Below are 14,895 nucleotides of genomic sequence, written 5' to 3'. Positions count from 1 at the left end.
TTTTGCTGTCTCTGACAGAATTGCAATGTCATCGGTGAACCTCAAAGTTTTTACTTCTTCTCCATGAATTTCAGATTAATGTTGCACTATTTGTTCACATATCATCATGAGTCACTCACACATAATTTCAGATGACTTCAGATCCATGGTGGTCTCCCTGCTTCTCCATTATATTTTTTGTACAGTCCCATTTGTATGTCTGAAAGACTGAATCAGTGTTTCTCCATAATGCAGGAGATGAACTCAGGAATCTGAGACCAGGTTATTATTTTCCATCGTATATCTTGGTCATACAATGTTCTGATAACATACATTATACTCTGAAAACATCCTCACTTTGCTTTAATTAACTGCACAGTATATACTATTTGTGAGTTATGCCTTAACTGTATTTTAGAACATGTTGGTTTTAGCTATCTCTTTCTTTCATTTGACAATTCAATTCCCAGGTAGATAATCATGTTGTGAGATTTTTGTTTAATTTTTCTCCTTAGATGTAAGTCAAGTCTGGCTCTTGTTCTATGATCAAAAGTAGAGCAGTTATTGCAATAATTAGTTTTTTTTCTCAATTTGGCAAATGGATTGGTAGTCGTGTAGAGACCTTAGCAACCAACCTACCAGTCACGTACGGTGAAATATAATTAGCGAGTGATAGCATTAAGATTACTTTCTTTTCTTATAATTGCATGACACATGCTTCTCTATTTTGGTATGGCGTTATATACACTCCTGGAAATGGAAAAAAGAACACATTGACACCGGTGTGTCAGACCCACCATACTTGCTCCGGACACTGCGAGAGGGCTGTACAAGCAATGATCACACGCACGGCACAGCGGACACACCAGGAACCGCGGTGTTGGCCGTCGAATGGCGCTAGCTGCGCAGCATTTGTGCACCGCCGCCGTCAGTGTCAGCCAGTTTGCCGTGGCATACGGAGCTCCATCGCAGTCTTTAACACTGGTAGCATGCTGCGACAGCGTGGACGTGAACCGTATGTGCAGTTGACGGACTTTGAGCGAGGGCGTATAGTGGGCATGCGGGAGGCCAGGTGGACGTACCGCTGAATTGCTCAACACGTGGGGCGTGAGGTCTCCACAGTACATCGATGTTGTCGCCAGTGGTCGGCGGAAGGTGCACGTGCCCGTCGACCTGGGACCGGACCGCAGCGACGCACGGATGCACGCCAAGACCGTAGGATCCTACGCAGTGCCGTAGGGGACCGCACCGCCACTTCCCAGCAAATTAGGGACACTGTTGCTCCTGGGGTATCGGCGAGGACCATTCGCAACCGTCTCCATGAAGCTGGGCTACGGTCCCGCACACCGTTAGGCCGTCTTCCGCTCACGCCCCAACATCGTGCAGCCCGCCTCCAGTGGTGTCGCGACAGGCGTGAATGGAGGGACGAATGGAGACGTGTCGTCTTCAGCGATGAGAGTCGCTTCTGCCTTGGTGCCAATGATGGTCGTATGCGTGTTTGGCGCCGTGCAGGTGAGCGCCACAATCAGGACTGCATACGACCGAGGCACACAGGGCCAACACCCAGCATCATGGTGTGGGGAGCGATCTCCTACACTGGCCGTACACCACTGGTGATCGTCGAGGGGACACTGAATAGTGCACGGTACATCCAAACCGTCATCGAACCCATCGTTCTACCATTCCTAGACCGGCAAGGGAACTTGCTGTTCCAACAGGACAATGCACGTCCGCATGTATCCCGTGCCACCCAACGTGCTCTAGAAGGTGTACGTCAACTACCCTGGCCAGCAAGATCTCCGGATCTGTCCCCCATTGAGCATGTTTGGGACTGGATGAAGCGTCGTCTCACGCGGTCTGCACGTCCAGCACGAACGCTGGTCCAACTGAGGCGCCAGGTGAAAATGGCATGGCAAGCCGTTCCACAGGACTACATCCAGCATCTCTACGATCGTCTCCATGGGAGAATAGCAGCCTGCTTTGCTGCGAAAGGTGGATATACACTGTACTAGTGCCGACATTGTGCATGCTCTGTTGCCTGTGTCTATGTGCCTGTGGTTCTGTCAGTGTGATCATGTGATGTATCTGACCCCAGGAATGTGTCAATAAAGTTTCCCCTTCCTGGGACAATGAATTCACGGTGTTCTTATTTCAATTTCCAGGAGTGTATGTTAAGTTATTGTGAAATAAAAGTAGGTTATTCAAAACAGTATTTGATTCAGCCAAAGTAGATGTCTACTTACCCTATGAGGTAAAAATTCTACAGATCTATCAGATGGTGCAATTGTAATCTCTTACTGTTTAAACAGATTTATGCAATGGATTAAGTTATTGTTTTTAACTATTATTCTTATGACCCATTTTTGTAGTTTGAGTGTACTGACCATATTTTGTGCACTTAATCGCAAAAAAGGATACCGTAGCTAAAGACTGAGAGCATATATGAACAGGCGCAACTATTATAAGACATATCATGCTGACCACATTCTCTTTGGTAGTATTGTTGTGTGCCCATTGCACTACATTTACTGTTCGTTTCTAAAATATCTATGTTTGCTACATATTCTATGGAATTATCATATCAGTTTAATGTGATTATTAGTTTTGCTCTTCAGACTGTAAATTACACAGTTTCCTTTCTTTATGTTACTTATTGACTAACTGTAAAGATCCCTTACACTTCCATTAGCTGTAGACAAGTTGTGCTTTATTCTGTATCAGGTTTAATGGATTCATGAAGCAAAGTTGTGTATCTGGGGGCCACACGCGTGCATGTTTGCCGATATATGCATAATACATCTTTTCTTTTCTCGGTGACATCCACAAAGAATAACATGCTGATAAGCGAAAAGATTATGACCACTTACACCATACAACTGAACGCTGCCTGGTGGCATTACGAGTATATGACACTGTAAAGGAAGTATGTAAGTTGAGCAGAGAAAAATGGGGAAACATTCTAGCTATGATACAATTGCAAATGAGCAAATCCACTGACCTTAGAAACTTTGAGTATGGGCAGATAGGAATGGTCTGACACCTGGAATGAGCATTGTGCAAATGATGAAGCTGCTCATCTGTTCCCATGCTGTCTTGAGCATCTATGAGAAGTGATTAGAGGGTGGTGAAACCACAAGTAGTTGACAAGGTGTTGGACATCAACACCTCATCATAGACTGTAGAAGATTGAGGCTCACCTTCTCTGTAAAGCAGGATAGGCAGTGATCTGTGGCAGATCTGATGACAGATCACAATGCTGTTGCAGCTAGAAGTGTTTTGTAGCACACAGTTCGGTACACTGCAGAGAACACCCACATTTCCATGTTGACCCAACAACATTGTCAATTATGATTGCTGTGGGCACAGGGCCATCAAGATTGGACCATGCACCAAATTGGAAATGTGTTGCCTCACCAGACAAATCACAGACTGGTAGGGGCAATATTATGCTATGGAGGATATTCACTAGGGCTTCCATGGGACTAATGGCAGTAATCAAAGCCACCAAGATAGCTGTGGAATACACGAATATTACTGGAGATCACCTGCACCCCTTCATGCTCGATGACTTCATGGCATTCCCGTCTGGATAACTGTCCATGTCACAAGGTCAGAATCATGCTACAATTTTTTGAAGAGAGAAATAGTGAACACATGTTCGTATCTTGGCCACCAAATTCACCTGAACAGCTGCTAGCACCACACCCACAAACCACCAGTTGTGTGGCATGTGACATGTGTATCTGGTGACATATACATAAAGAAATCTACCACAGACTTGTCAAATCCAGGTGATGCTGAATCACTGCTCTATTGCATTCAAGAGATGAACAGACTCTCTGCTAAGCAGCTGGTAATACCGTTTTGGATCATCAATATAGTTCCAATATGCTGTTTAAACATCCACTGATTTTATTAATTATATGACATTAATTACAACTTTCCATTTCTTGAATTCATAGAAGCTGGAAATTGTTCTCACATGTTAAAATTACACAACACACTTAGCTACATTTTCTAAAACAAAATTTATTTATCCTTTCATTGTTGATCTACACTAGAGGATGAACAAAGACAATGTAAAATACATTTTGGAAATCATTAAAGTATTGGACACATTAGCCATAGAGCACACCAACACAGAACACCAATCAACATTGCTGAAGCAAATGACAATGAGTTTCTTTCTGCTATACTAGACTAGACATACACAATTATAATGTTTTGGATCATCAGTATAGTTCCAATATGCTGTTTAAACATCCACTGACTTTTATTAAATATATGACATTCATTACAGCTTTCCATATTTTTGAATTCATAGCTGCTGTCAATTGTTCTCACATGTTAACATAACAGAAAACACTGAGCTACATTTTTTAATACAAAATTTATCCTTTAATTGTTGATCTAGACTACAGGATGAACAAAAAAATGTAAAATACATTTTAGAAACTCATTAAAACACTGTACACATTAATTATAGAGCACACCAACACAGAACAGCAATCAACATTGCTAAAGCAAATGACAATGAGTTTCTTTCTGCTATACTAGATTAGACATACACAATGATAATGTTTTGGATCATCAGTATAGTTCCAATATGCTGTTTAAACATCTACTGATTTTATTAATTACATGACATTAATTACAACTTTCCATTTCTTGAATTCATAGAAGCTGGAAATTGTTCTCACATGTTAAAATTACACAACACACTTAGCTACATTTTCTAAAACAAAATTTATTTATCCTTTCATTGTTGATCTACACTAGAGGATGAACAAAGACAATGTAAAATACATTTTGGAAATCATTAAAGTATTGGACACATTAGCCATAGAGCACACCAACACAGAACACCAATCAACATTGCTGAAGCAAATGACAATGAGTTTCTTTCTGCTATACTAGACTAGACATACACAATTATAATGTTTTGGATCATCAGTATAGTTCCAATATGCTGTTTAAACATCCACTGACTTTTATTAAATATATGACATTCATTACAACTTTCCATATTTTTGGATTCATAGCTGATGTCAATTGTTCTCACATGTTAACAAAACAGAAAACACTGAGCTACATTTTCTAACACAAAAGTTATCTTTTAACTGTTGATCTAGACTACAGGATGAATAAAAAAATGTCAAATACATTTTAGAAAATCATTAAAGCAATGTACACATTAATTATAGAGCGCACCTACACAGAACACCAATCAACATTGCTGAAGCAAATGACAATGAGTTTCTTTCCATTATACTAGACTAGACATACACAAAATATGTTTACAGTATGTTTGTTTCTGTTATACTAGACTAGACATACACAAAATATGTTTACAGTAAGTTTCTTTCTGTTATACTAGACTAGACATACACAAAATATTTTTACAGTAAACTGTAAATGCAAAATACATTAAACAGTCTGACAAGTTAGATCAGCTCTGCAGGACAGAATTTATAGAATCAGATGTTACATGAAAATTTGTTCCTCACACTCAGGTACACAGAAGTATATAAGTGGGAATGTAAAAGTAAGATCCACAGGGCTTCCAGAATTACTATCCTAAATCCTTATATCATGCTGCTGCCTTCATTTGTAGGTACAGAATAATTGTCTAACACAACTCATTTTCACAAAATGACATACCTTGTAAAACAAAAATTGTAAGACTACATAACAACAACAGAGCATTAATAACTACTGTGTGTCATTGAAATTCCATTTCACACACATGAAGCATAGCAACATAAAAGCAGTAAATTGTAGGAAGCATTTTTTTCTGATTTTAAGTTGAAAAGACTCAATAAATATCAAAATGTTGCTACGGACAAATTTTTGCTCTGCGTGTTATATTATTAGAAATATTCAAATGTTACATATTCATATAAAATGCACACTTTGCAGATAAAGTCAAAGATAAAAAAGACATTTCACCCAGTAAGGATCAAACAATGGGTGCACAATTTCTTCTTGTTATCACAACTAATATCATAAAAGTAACAGAGATGCAAACACCAACTAATTTTATACAGCAGACATGACCTTCAGTGTTCATTCCTATTAAGAAACAACTTATTTTTTAATAAATCATACCATATAAATGTTAAGAGCGAACTAACATGGAGCAGGAATGCAGTCTGGTGTTGAATGCGTAGAGCAGGTAGTGCAGATCTGTACACAAACTGAACAGTGGGACATATATCAAATAACTGGAGCAGATAACTAATGTAACAATTATTTCCTTCTGTGATTTTGGTGTAGGTTCATGTGCCACTTTACTATATGTGTTGCCTTGGTCTTAAACTGGTCCTTGCTATAAATTTATGAGTTGGTTTTCAGATTATAAACTTGTTCATACAGGACCCATGTAGTTTACTGATAACTTCAAAACAATTACTTTACTACAGTATTATAACTGTGATCTCATCATTTCTATTAGTAGGCTCATGTGTAAATGTAAAGTGGTCCCATGGTAAATCGCTGTTACCTTTACCAACATAATCTGAACATTAAAATATAGAGTGACAAACAGTGTTGCACAAGAATACTGCAGGCTTGACTGAGAGTGAATTTAAATAATATTCAGCAGTGTACATCTATATCTACACCTACATGTAAGAAATAAATATATCCGTAAAATAACATCAAGACACTAACATTTACTTGATTTAGTCATACTACATGTGCTGGCACAATACAACATCAAAACATCAATTACTACATACATACAAGGTATATGATGTATTTTAATAAACATTAAGGTATAGATATTTGATACAACAATTTCATGCATGGCTGTCTTAATTACTTGTTTCCAATTGGCACATAAATTTGCATTGCAATTAATTGTTTTAAATACACAACCATAATCTGTCCATGAATATGATATGATATAATACAAGTTAAAGCTTTTCAAGGATCTGTTATTCAGATCCTAGACATAATACTGTAATTGGTAAGATTAGTCATGGACTGACATTTATAAAACACCAAAATTTGCCATTTCTTTTACCACACACTATAGAAAATGGTGAATAATGACACTTACTAAGCCATGAAGAATCACTGTTTAAGTGACCATGTAAAAGGTGTTATCTACTGTACCTATGTTCTGCACTAATGCTTGTAGTCATTACTTTTAGCCCAGATCACATAAAAATCATATTAACTGACTACTGCCTTTGGCAGGGAACCCTTGTCAGTTAGTGGCCATCCACTTGTGCACATTTGATTAGGGTCTTCTGTTCTCTATGCAGAGGTGCAAATCACTATGTCACCCTGGCACAGTGGCTTTGCACAACTGCACAGACTACCTCCCTCCTGAAGCCAAAGTCCTACTCATACCTCAGCCCTGCTGGTATTCCTCCCACAGTCAAGCAGCATTGTAGAGGCTCTCCATCCCCAGCATTGAATAAAACAGAGGATCCTGTCTAAACTCAGACATAGGTGCTTCAATCAAATGAAACTGTACGGTTCCAGAGAACTTTTCAAGTCCTAAAAATCTACTATGCATATATGCAGACTGAAGCAATGGCTATATTAGATAGTTAAGACTTGAAATGTCTCTGGAATGATGTAGTTTCATCAGGGGATATTCCATGTCAACTAACTTAGGTCTTCCTGCTTGACCATCACTGATTTTGAAAAAAAAAAAAAAAATAAAATAATGTGAACATTCTCACATATCCCTGATATACATTGGTAAAGTTTAACATTCATCAAAGCAATACTGGACAGTACATAGTCACTTGCTTAACTCCATGCGCGACTTTGAGCAGAGCAAGTGTGAACTTCTATCGACTTTGAGCTGTTATATCTCAGGCAATAATTTGTTGGATGAAATGAATTTGGCCTGCTTGTACAACTGTAAGTGCTCATTTAAGAATAATATTGAAAAGAATTTTACGATACACATTTGAAATTTCTTCAAGTGCCAATGTTTTTGGGCTATTTTGTCTACAATTTTCTGGCTGAATATGGCTTGTAAAATTCTTTTCATTATTAACATTTACAGTTGTACAACTTGGCCAAATTAAAATTCACCAGAAATTCATGGTCACCCTGCTCAAAGTCATGCATGGAGTCAAACATGTGACTATATCTTCGCCAGTATTGCTTTGATTACTGTTAAATGTTCATCGGAGACTTATATGAATATCTACATCAAATTTCATCCAAATCTTTGATGGTTAAGCAGGAAAATGTTCTGAAATTTGGCAGTGTGACATGGAATGACCCTTCAATTATTATGCGATCTGAGCGTTTATGATTTGTTGCAGAAAGGTTGCAGAAAGCAATGCTGCAACATTTTTTTACAGTTTCGAGAGGTAGGAAGTCTTAAAATAACCATAAAATTATAATATCTGCAATTTGTAAAAAGTTTTTTTCTCCAATAAGATGTCAGAGTACCATTATTTTTAAAATTTCAAGTGTGTTGTAAGATTTTATTTAACACAGAAAGTGTTGCTATATGGTTAGTACTGATGCAAGGGTGAGAAAAAAATTAAGCCTTCTAACACAATTAGTTACATCAGTATAAGGTACTGATTTGTTCAAAATAAGGTACACTGTTGCAGTTAAATAATAGTTAACATAACACAAATGTTAACAAGTTTCATATTTTAAAGATACCGTATTCCATTATGGGCCTGAAGTCTATTGGTCTACCTATGTCTACAACATGATACATAATCCAAACAATATTCTATGTAACACAACAGGTCAAATATTAATATCAAATTATATTTCAAAAGTTGATCACATATAGGTTAAATATACACTGGCCCATTCTAGATTCTGAAAACACATGATTGAAATTGTACTGCTGAAAACAGTTTCTTCCTGAGAAATGATATGATACAGGTATTTTCACTCACAGTTTTGGAGCAAGTGTGAAACATGATGAAACACAATGAAAATATATTCTACATCAGATACATGCACATATTTTTGAAGAAAGTATAAAAAGGCTGGTTGAAGAAATTAGTCATTGACAATGGATTTCACTACATGTAACAGACGTCAGGTAAAATAATATTATCTGGTAGAAGGAGAATGTGAGGTGGACATTAATATTTTTCACATATAAAAATGCATTGCCTGAAATGTGATAAGTGTCAGAAAAAGGATTCACTGACGTCTGAACCTCCAAATACTGAATTTGAAGTCCGGTCCTTAAACACTTAGATCAGGTGACAGATATAAAAGTTAGCAAAATAAATACAAAAATATAAATAATGAAATGAATTAGGAAATATTTTATCACGTTACAAAACTGAATAGATGAATGAAAATGTAAATGATTCAATATAAGTCAACAAATCTATTGCTAACACAGCCCAGTACTATAACAACACTATTTGCCCTGACCACAGTGTGTTATCTGTGTAGGGTGTAATAAAAATCATGAAAATTCTGTGGTCAACACAAATAGTGTTAGTACAGTTTAACTAAATGGTAGTGCTGCCCCATAGAGCATTTATGCAACATATAACAGACCAATACATACACTAAGATTCTGGTACATAACATAAATTACATCCACTGCATGTTTCACTTCTTATTTGTATTCAAGAACATCTTCCTTATTTTTCTTGCAATTACAGTAATATACACATTTCTTTTTTTAGAAAGTAGACATTTCAAGACTTGTGTTTTGCTTTGTGAGAAACTCTTTGACTTGTAAATACTGTGCTTTGTAATCATCCTGCAACAAAGAAACAGGAAAGATTGATAAGGATGGAAATATAGCATTGAGTTAATTAAAACATGTACCATTTCAAATAATTAAAACCCAAAATAAAAAACTAAACATTACCCGGTAATTGATGAGTGATTTTATATCAAACCCGAAGGACATCTTCTTCCACAAATCTTGAAAATATTTTCCATCGAAATAGGTATCTGGCAAACACTGTAACAGAAAAATATTCCATTGGCATCTACTGCAAATATGCCACATTATGAATAATAAGGTGCCTGGGATGTGGACAGGCACATGCAGTTTGAATTGAAGTAATGAAAAACTACAGGCTGCTTGATGCTTCACATTAAAGGAAGGATATTTCAAAATTGTGAGTGTTGACACACACCAAAAAAGTCAGAGGAGTCTTTTTGTCCTCAGATAAGATGGGTACCAACTGATGTGGATTCTGAGTGGCTAGCCCCCTTTCCATTCTCCTGCAACTGTTTCCTGCTCTGAAGAACTGACATGAACTGAGTATGTTATGACACATGTAAGTTGTCACTACAAACAGCTACACTGATATTAAGAATTTAACGATCTGACACAAGCTGACCATATTGTGAAAAACTTTGTAAAAACTTATTCTTACACTTACAGAAAATCAAAAACTAAATAACAAGCACAATATTAACAACTGTTTACAAAATACTGAGAAAAAATATTCTTTGGGAACAGTGAAGCTAGTAAGTTGTTAGGAATTGAACTCAAACAGAAAGAGACTGATGTCAGTTTCCAATTAATATAATCATTTATAGATATACGTAAATGTTAATCAGTGATCTGTTCTATCATATTCTGTAAATATTAGTAAAATCTCCATTACTATAATAATAATAATAATAATAATAATAATTGTGGGTATGATTTTATCCAAATAAAGGGTTTGTCTAGTAAAACTGAAGCAGATGTATTCATCATAAAAAGATTTAAATCAGTCCAAGTCACAGAGATTTAAAATCTAGTCCTTCCTTCACATTCTATATTAAAACACACATGATAAATAATTTTGTCCTTAATGGTGGTAATAGCAATGATGACAATTATTATTATTGTCATTAAGGACAAAATTATTTATCTTTGGGTGTTTTAATATGAAACATGAATAAAGGACTAGATTTTAAATATTGTCATGTTTGCATTCTCTGCAACTTGGACTGATATGAAGCTTTTCATATGAATACATCTGCTTTTATTGGGACAAAATCATAGACACACTCTATGTTTCAGGATGTAAATCCCATCTTCAGGTGGAAAAAGAAAGAAAGAGAGAGAGAGAGAGAGAGAGAAGAAGAAGAAGAAGAAGAAACTAACAGGGATACTATATAAAATTAATCAATTAAACACGTCTGTAAAAATGTGAACATCAGGTCATGTCTTGATTGCATATGAGAAATCGTACCAGCCATGTAAAAAAATCCAGCATTTTTATTAAGTAGTATGTGATGTCCGATGCCAGTGAGGCACAAAAGGGTTCTCTGAGTTAACAAGTAACACACTACATAAATGGTGCCTAAACAGGTTCTCTGAGTTAACAAGTAACACACTACATAAATGGTGCCTAACTGAAAAAACTCTGAATGCATCAACAAATAAGCACTGATTGCCTGCCTAATGTAACCTGTGAACAAACTGTGAATGATCAAATATCTGACATTGACTTAAGAAAGTAAAATGAAAGCATAAATGCCATAGAATGCCAATATGTGAACCTCAAAAGTGGCAGATCACATTAATGTCTGCCATATGTCATGGATACCCTGCAAAACTGATCCATAGATTACCACGTGAACTGCAATGAGATGCCCTGGTACACATGTACGTCATAAAGTGTCCACCCCCAGAACTAATACCAAGAGCAGTAGGGAGAACCAAAGAGATCATTGCTAACAACATGGTCGTACCCCCATATTGTCTCCCAAATGTCACCCACAACTAATAGCACTAAAGTCATATTACTGTTTGAATGGCATTAACTGAGATACAACTGATACAGAGCAAACAAAATCACAACACACAATACATGATGCAATTCTCAAAAAATAAAAATAATAAAAACGGATAATAAAATTGTCAAGAAAGAAAATAATAAAACCATTGTATAAAGTATAAGAGAGGCCAAACTGACATATTATAAATTAAACATATTAGTAGAAGATATGACAAAAATACAGAGTAGTTAATTTTCAAAATACAAGGTTATGGATGAATCTTTAATGATATACAATCTGCACATACTTCAAACTAGGCTCAGAGAACGTGATGCCACTCATAATCCTCAGTCAGCTCTAGTGGTGCATTCGGTAACTAATATGAACAGCTTGTGTAACATCAATGAGGGCTTAGAAATCTTGTATGTGCAATCAAAAGAACTGATCCTTAATTTTTTTTAAGAGTTAGAAATCATGAAGTGTAAGTTGCAGCATCTAGACAGTAGCCTCAATGATCAGACTGAACATAAACATAAAGGGACACTCAGCAACTATTTACAATATCTACAGTGGTCTCCACTGTAGTAGGCTGTCATATTTGGTCATGTTTGTGTAAGGTATATGTAGAACATCTTGTCTCCTCATCTTGAAGGTTGTGTATCATGTCAACTGGTAGATGTTGCATAATGTTTTCAGAGCTATGTTCTACTTTACTTTCAACGAACTGTACATACTACATTGTTCGTCAGCTTTGTACCTAATGTGTAATTCTGCAGCTATGTATATGCAGTTTTTTATGATGTTTACTAGTCATTCTGACTTCTCTGTTACTGGAGATTTTAAGCACCATGGTTATGTAGGTTACCTTGTACATTGTGTTGCACTATCTGTATCCATAACCTTGTATTCTTAATGTGACCTGCACTGTATATTTGACATATCCTGCACTGTTATTTTTGATTTTTGGTATGTCGGTTTGGTCTGTTTTATGTCGATTGAAGGATGCTTGAAGTTTCAGTTGGTTGCCCATTTGGTCACTAGGAGGACTGTTCATCATGTACCCTTCATTTCTGTTGTCAGTGCAAAGATGGTGACTGCTCAATGAAAAGCTTTTCGAACCAAGTATCGTGTTGAACCTCCTAATATATGGTGTATTGTATGCTAATTTAAATAATTCACAAAGAAAAGGTGTTTGTGCAAAGGGAAAGTTTCCAGACAGCCGCACACGAATGAAGAAAATTTTGGCCCTGCAAATTCTACGACGACCATTTGGAAATTCCTAAGGTAAAAGTTAGTAATGAATCCTTATCACCTATAGTTGGTTCAAGCCCTTTCCAAAGCTGATAAGGTGAAAAGAATTGAATCCTACAAGTTTTTCCTTGAGCAAATGGAAACAGATGCCAGTTCATTTTGAAGTAATGAAGCAACATTTCACACAATAGCGAAAGTCAGTCGGCACAACATCTGATGATGGGGCACTGACGTATCTGGAAACGTTGCAGGAATGGCTGTTGGCTCAGCTCAAAGAAGAGGCACGTCAGTTCATATTCCAGCAGGATGGGGCACTACCCCATTGGCACTTATCTGTCCATGCCTATTTGAACAAAAGATACCCACAGCATTGGATCAGCTGCCTGACAGCTTGTGGCAGAGCACTCCATCATTGGCCTCCAAGAAACCCTTATCTCAACTCCTGTGATTTTTTCTATGGGGTACGTTAAAGATATGGTGTTTTGACCACCTCTACCAGGTAACACTGAGGAAGTAAAAGAAGGAATAACTGCAGCTATCCAAACTATTGCACCAGAGATGCTACAGAGAGTGTGGAATGAGTTCGAGTATTGGGTTGATGTCACTTGAGTGTCTGGAGGGGATCATATTGAACATTTATCAACTTGTTTCTGACTGAAACAGACTTTTTAAGTACTATTGATTAATTACCCACACTTCCATCATGTTTCTTTGATTAAATACAGATTTTAAGAGTTATGGTATTCTTTTTGAATCATCCTGTATACTTTTAGGGACAAAATGGCTAAAATAGCTGAATCTGGAAGGGCACTTCCAAATGGAATTAAATTTTGAACTGATGAAGATAGGATTCATAACATCAGTAGGTTTTGTTACAAGTTTAAATTTGGAAACAGCATATGAAGCAATGTGTCAGTAGGTCATAGTGACATTTGATGACATCATATGATAAGTCAAGTGCCTTGAGTCATAGCACAGAGTTCCAAAATATAGTGCAATGGCTTTTTATTCTGTAGCATATGTCAAATTTCATCCTATACATTGTCTCCTGGGGAAAAAGTGTAGGTAATACTACAGGCCAAGGGATGAAGTCTATGGCTTGTATGTTGTTTCATGATATGGGAACTGTGTGAAGATGACTCATTTCTCCTTGGAACATAGTAAAGGAAAAGTGTGATAAGGAGTGGATAGTTCATTCTGTTCTTGTCTTTGGTAACAGGACAGGATGCTTCTCAAACTGATCCTCTGGTCATTCCCACCTAGACAGAAGTGTATTCCACAGTTAACTACCAATCTGCAGCTGTGCACAACATACTGATAGGACTTTGTTCCAATATCTGCCTACTCTGCTGAGATCATTGATGAGTCACTATAATGGCTACACCTTGCAACAGTGAAGCTCAATACAGGGTGCATTATTGCACTCTGTATCTATAAAAGAATCTGTTGCATTATCCTAAAACACATTCTCAATACAGTGTATATGGTATTTCCAGAACCTTTTTAGTCAAGGTACATACTCCTTTTATCCACTGCTTCAAATTTCATGCACTGATGACTCCTGTATAAAACTTATATTTTGCAATGTATTTTAATGACTGAAAGAGAAATGTAAGTTCAAGATGCAACTCCTCTCAAATACATCTAACTATTAGAACTATGACTTGGCCTTCTCAGGCATGTGAATGCATGAATGATCGATCTCAATAGATCTGTACAGTGAAATGACCTTTCATATCATGCTGCACTTGGTATACAATATACAGTCACGCACTGTAACAGAACTGTTCAGATGTTTTGCAACACAGAGTTCAGCTAATATTTTTTAGAGAGCTGCTGTGACTACTATGTATGTAAAAGTGCATATCTGAAAGTTCCTGGCAGATCGAAGCTGTGTGCCAGACTGGTACTCAAACCCAGAACATTGCCTTTTGTCAGCAGTGCTTTTACCAACTGCGCATTGCAGGTACAGCTCAT

At 36.8% G+C, this 14,895-nt stretch overlaps 1 protein-coding gene across 3 annotated transcripts in view; it reads right to left on the bottom strand.

The window, feature by feature from the left end:
* Positions 1 to 3,988: 3,988 nt before the first annotated feature.
* The window catches only part of LOC126248333 (constitutive coactivator of peroxisome proliferator-activated receptor gamma-like), a 725,840-nt gene continuing 714,933 nt past the window's right edge, over positions 3,989 to 14,895 (bottom strand). For all 3 annotated transcript variants that reach the window (XM_049949229.1, XM_049949228.1, XM_049949230.1), the window contains 2 exons: positions 9,812 to 9,907; positions 3,989 to 9,700 (listed from right to left, as the gene is read on the bottom strand). In XM_049949229.1, coding sequence (XP_049805186.1) covers positions 9,620 to 9,700; positions 9,812 to 9,907 — 177 coding nt within the window. In that variant the 3' untranslated portion in view covers positions 3,989 to 9,619. The remainder of the gene's footprint in view (positions 9,701 to 9,811; positions 9,908 to 14,895) is intronic.

Source organism: Schistocerca nitens, chromosome 3 (assembly GCF_023898315.1).
Source record: "Schistocerca nitens isolate TAMUIC-IGC-003100 chromosome 3, iqSchNite1.1, whole genome shotgun sequence".
Classification (NCBI taxonomy): Eukaryota; Metazoa; Arthropoda; class Insecta; order Orthoptera; family Acrididae; genus Schistocerca; species Schistocerca nitens.
The sequence above is the reverse complement of the archived record's forward strand: the minus strand, read 5'-3'. Positions and strand labels throughout refer to the sequence as shown.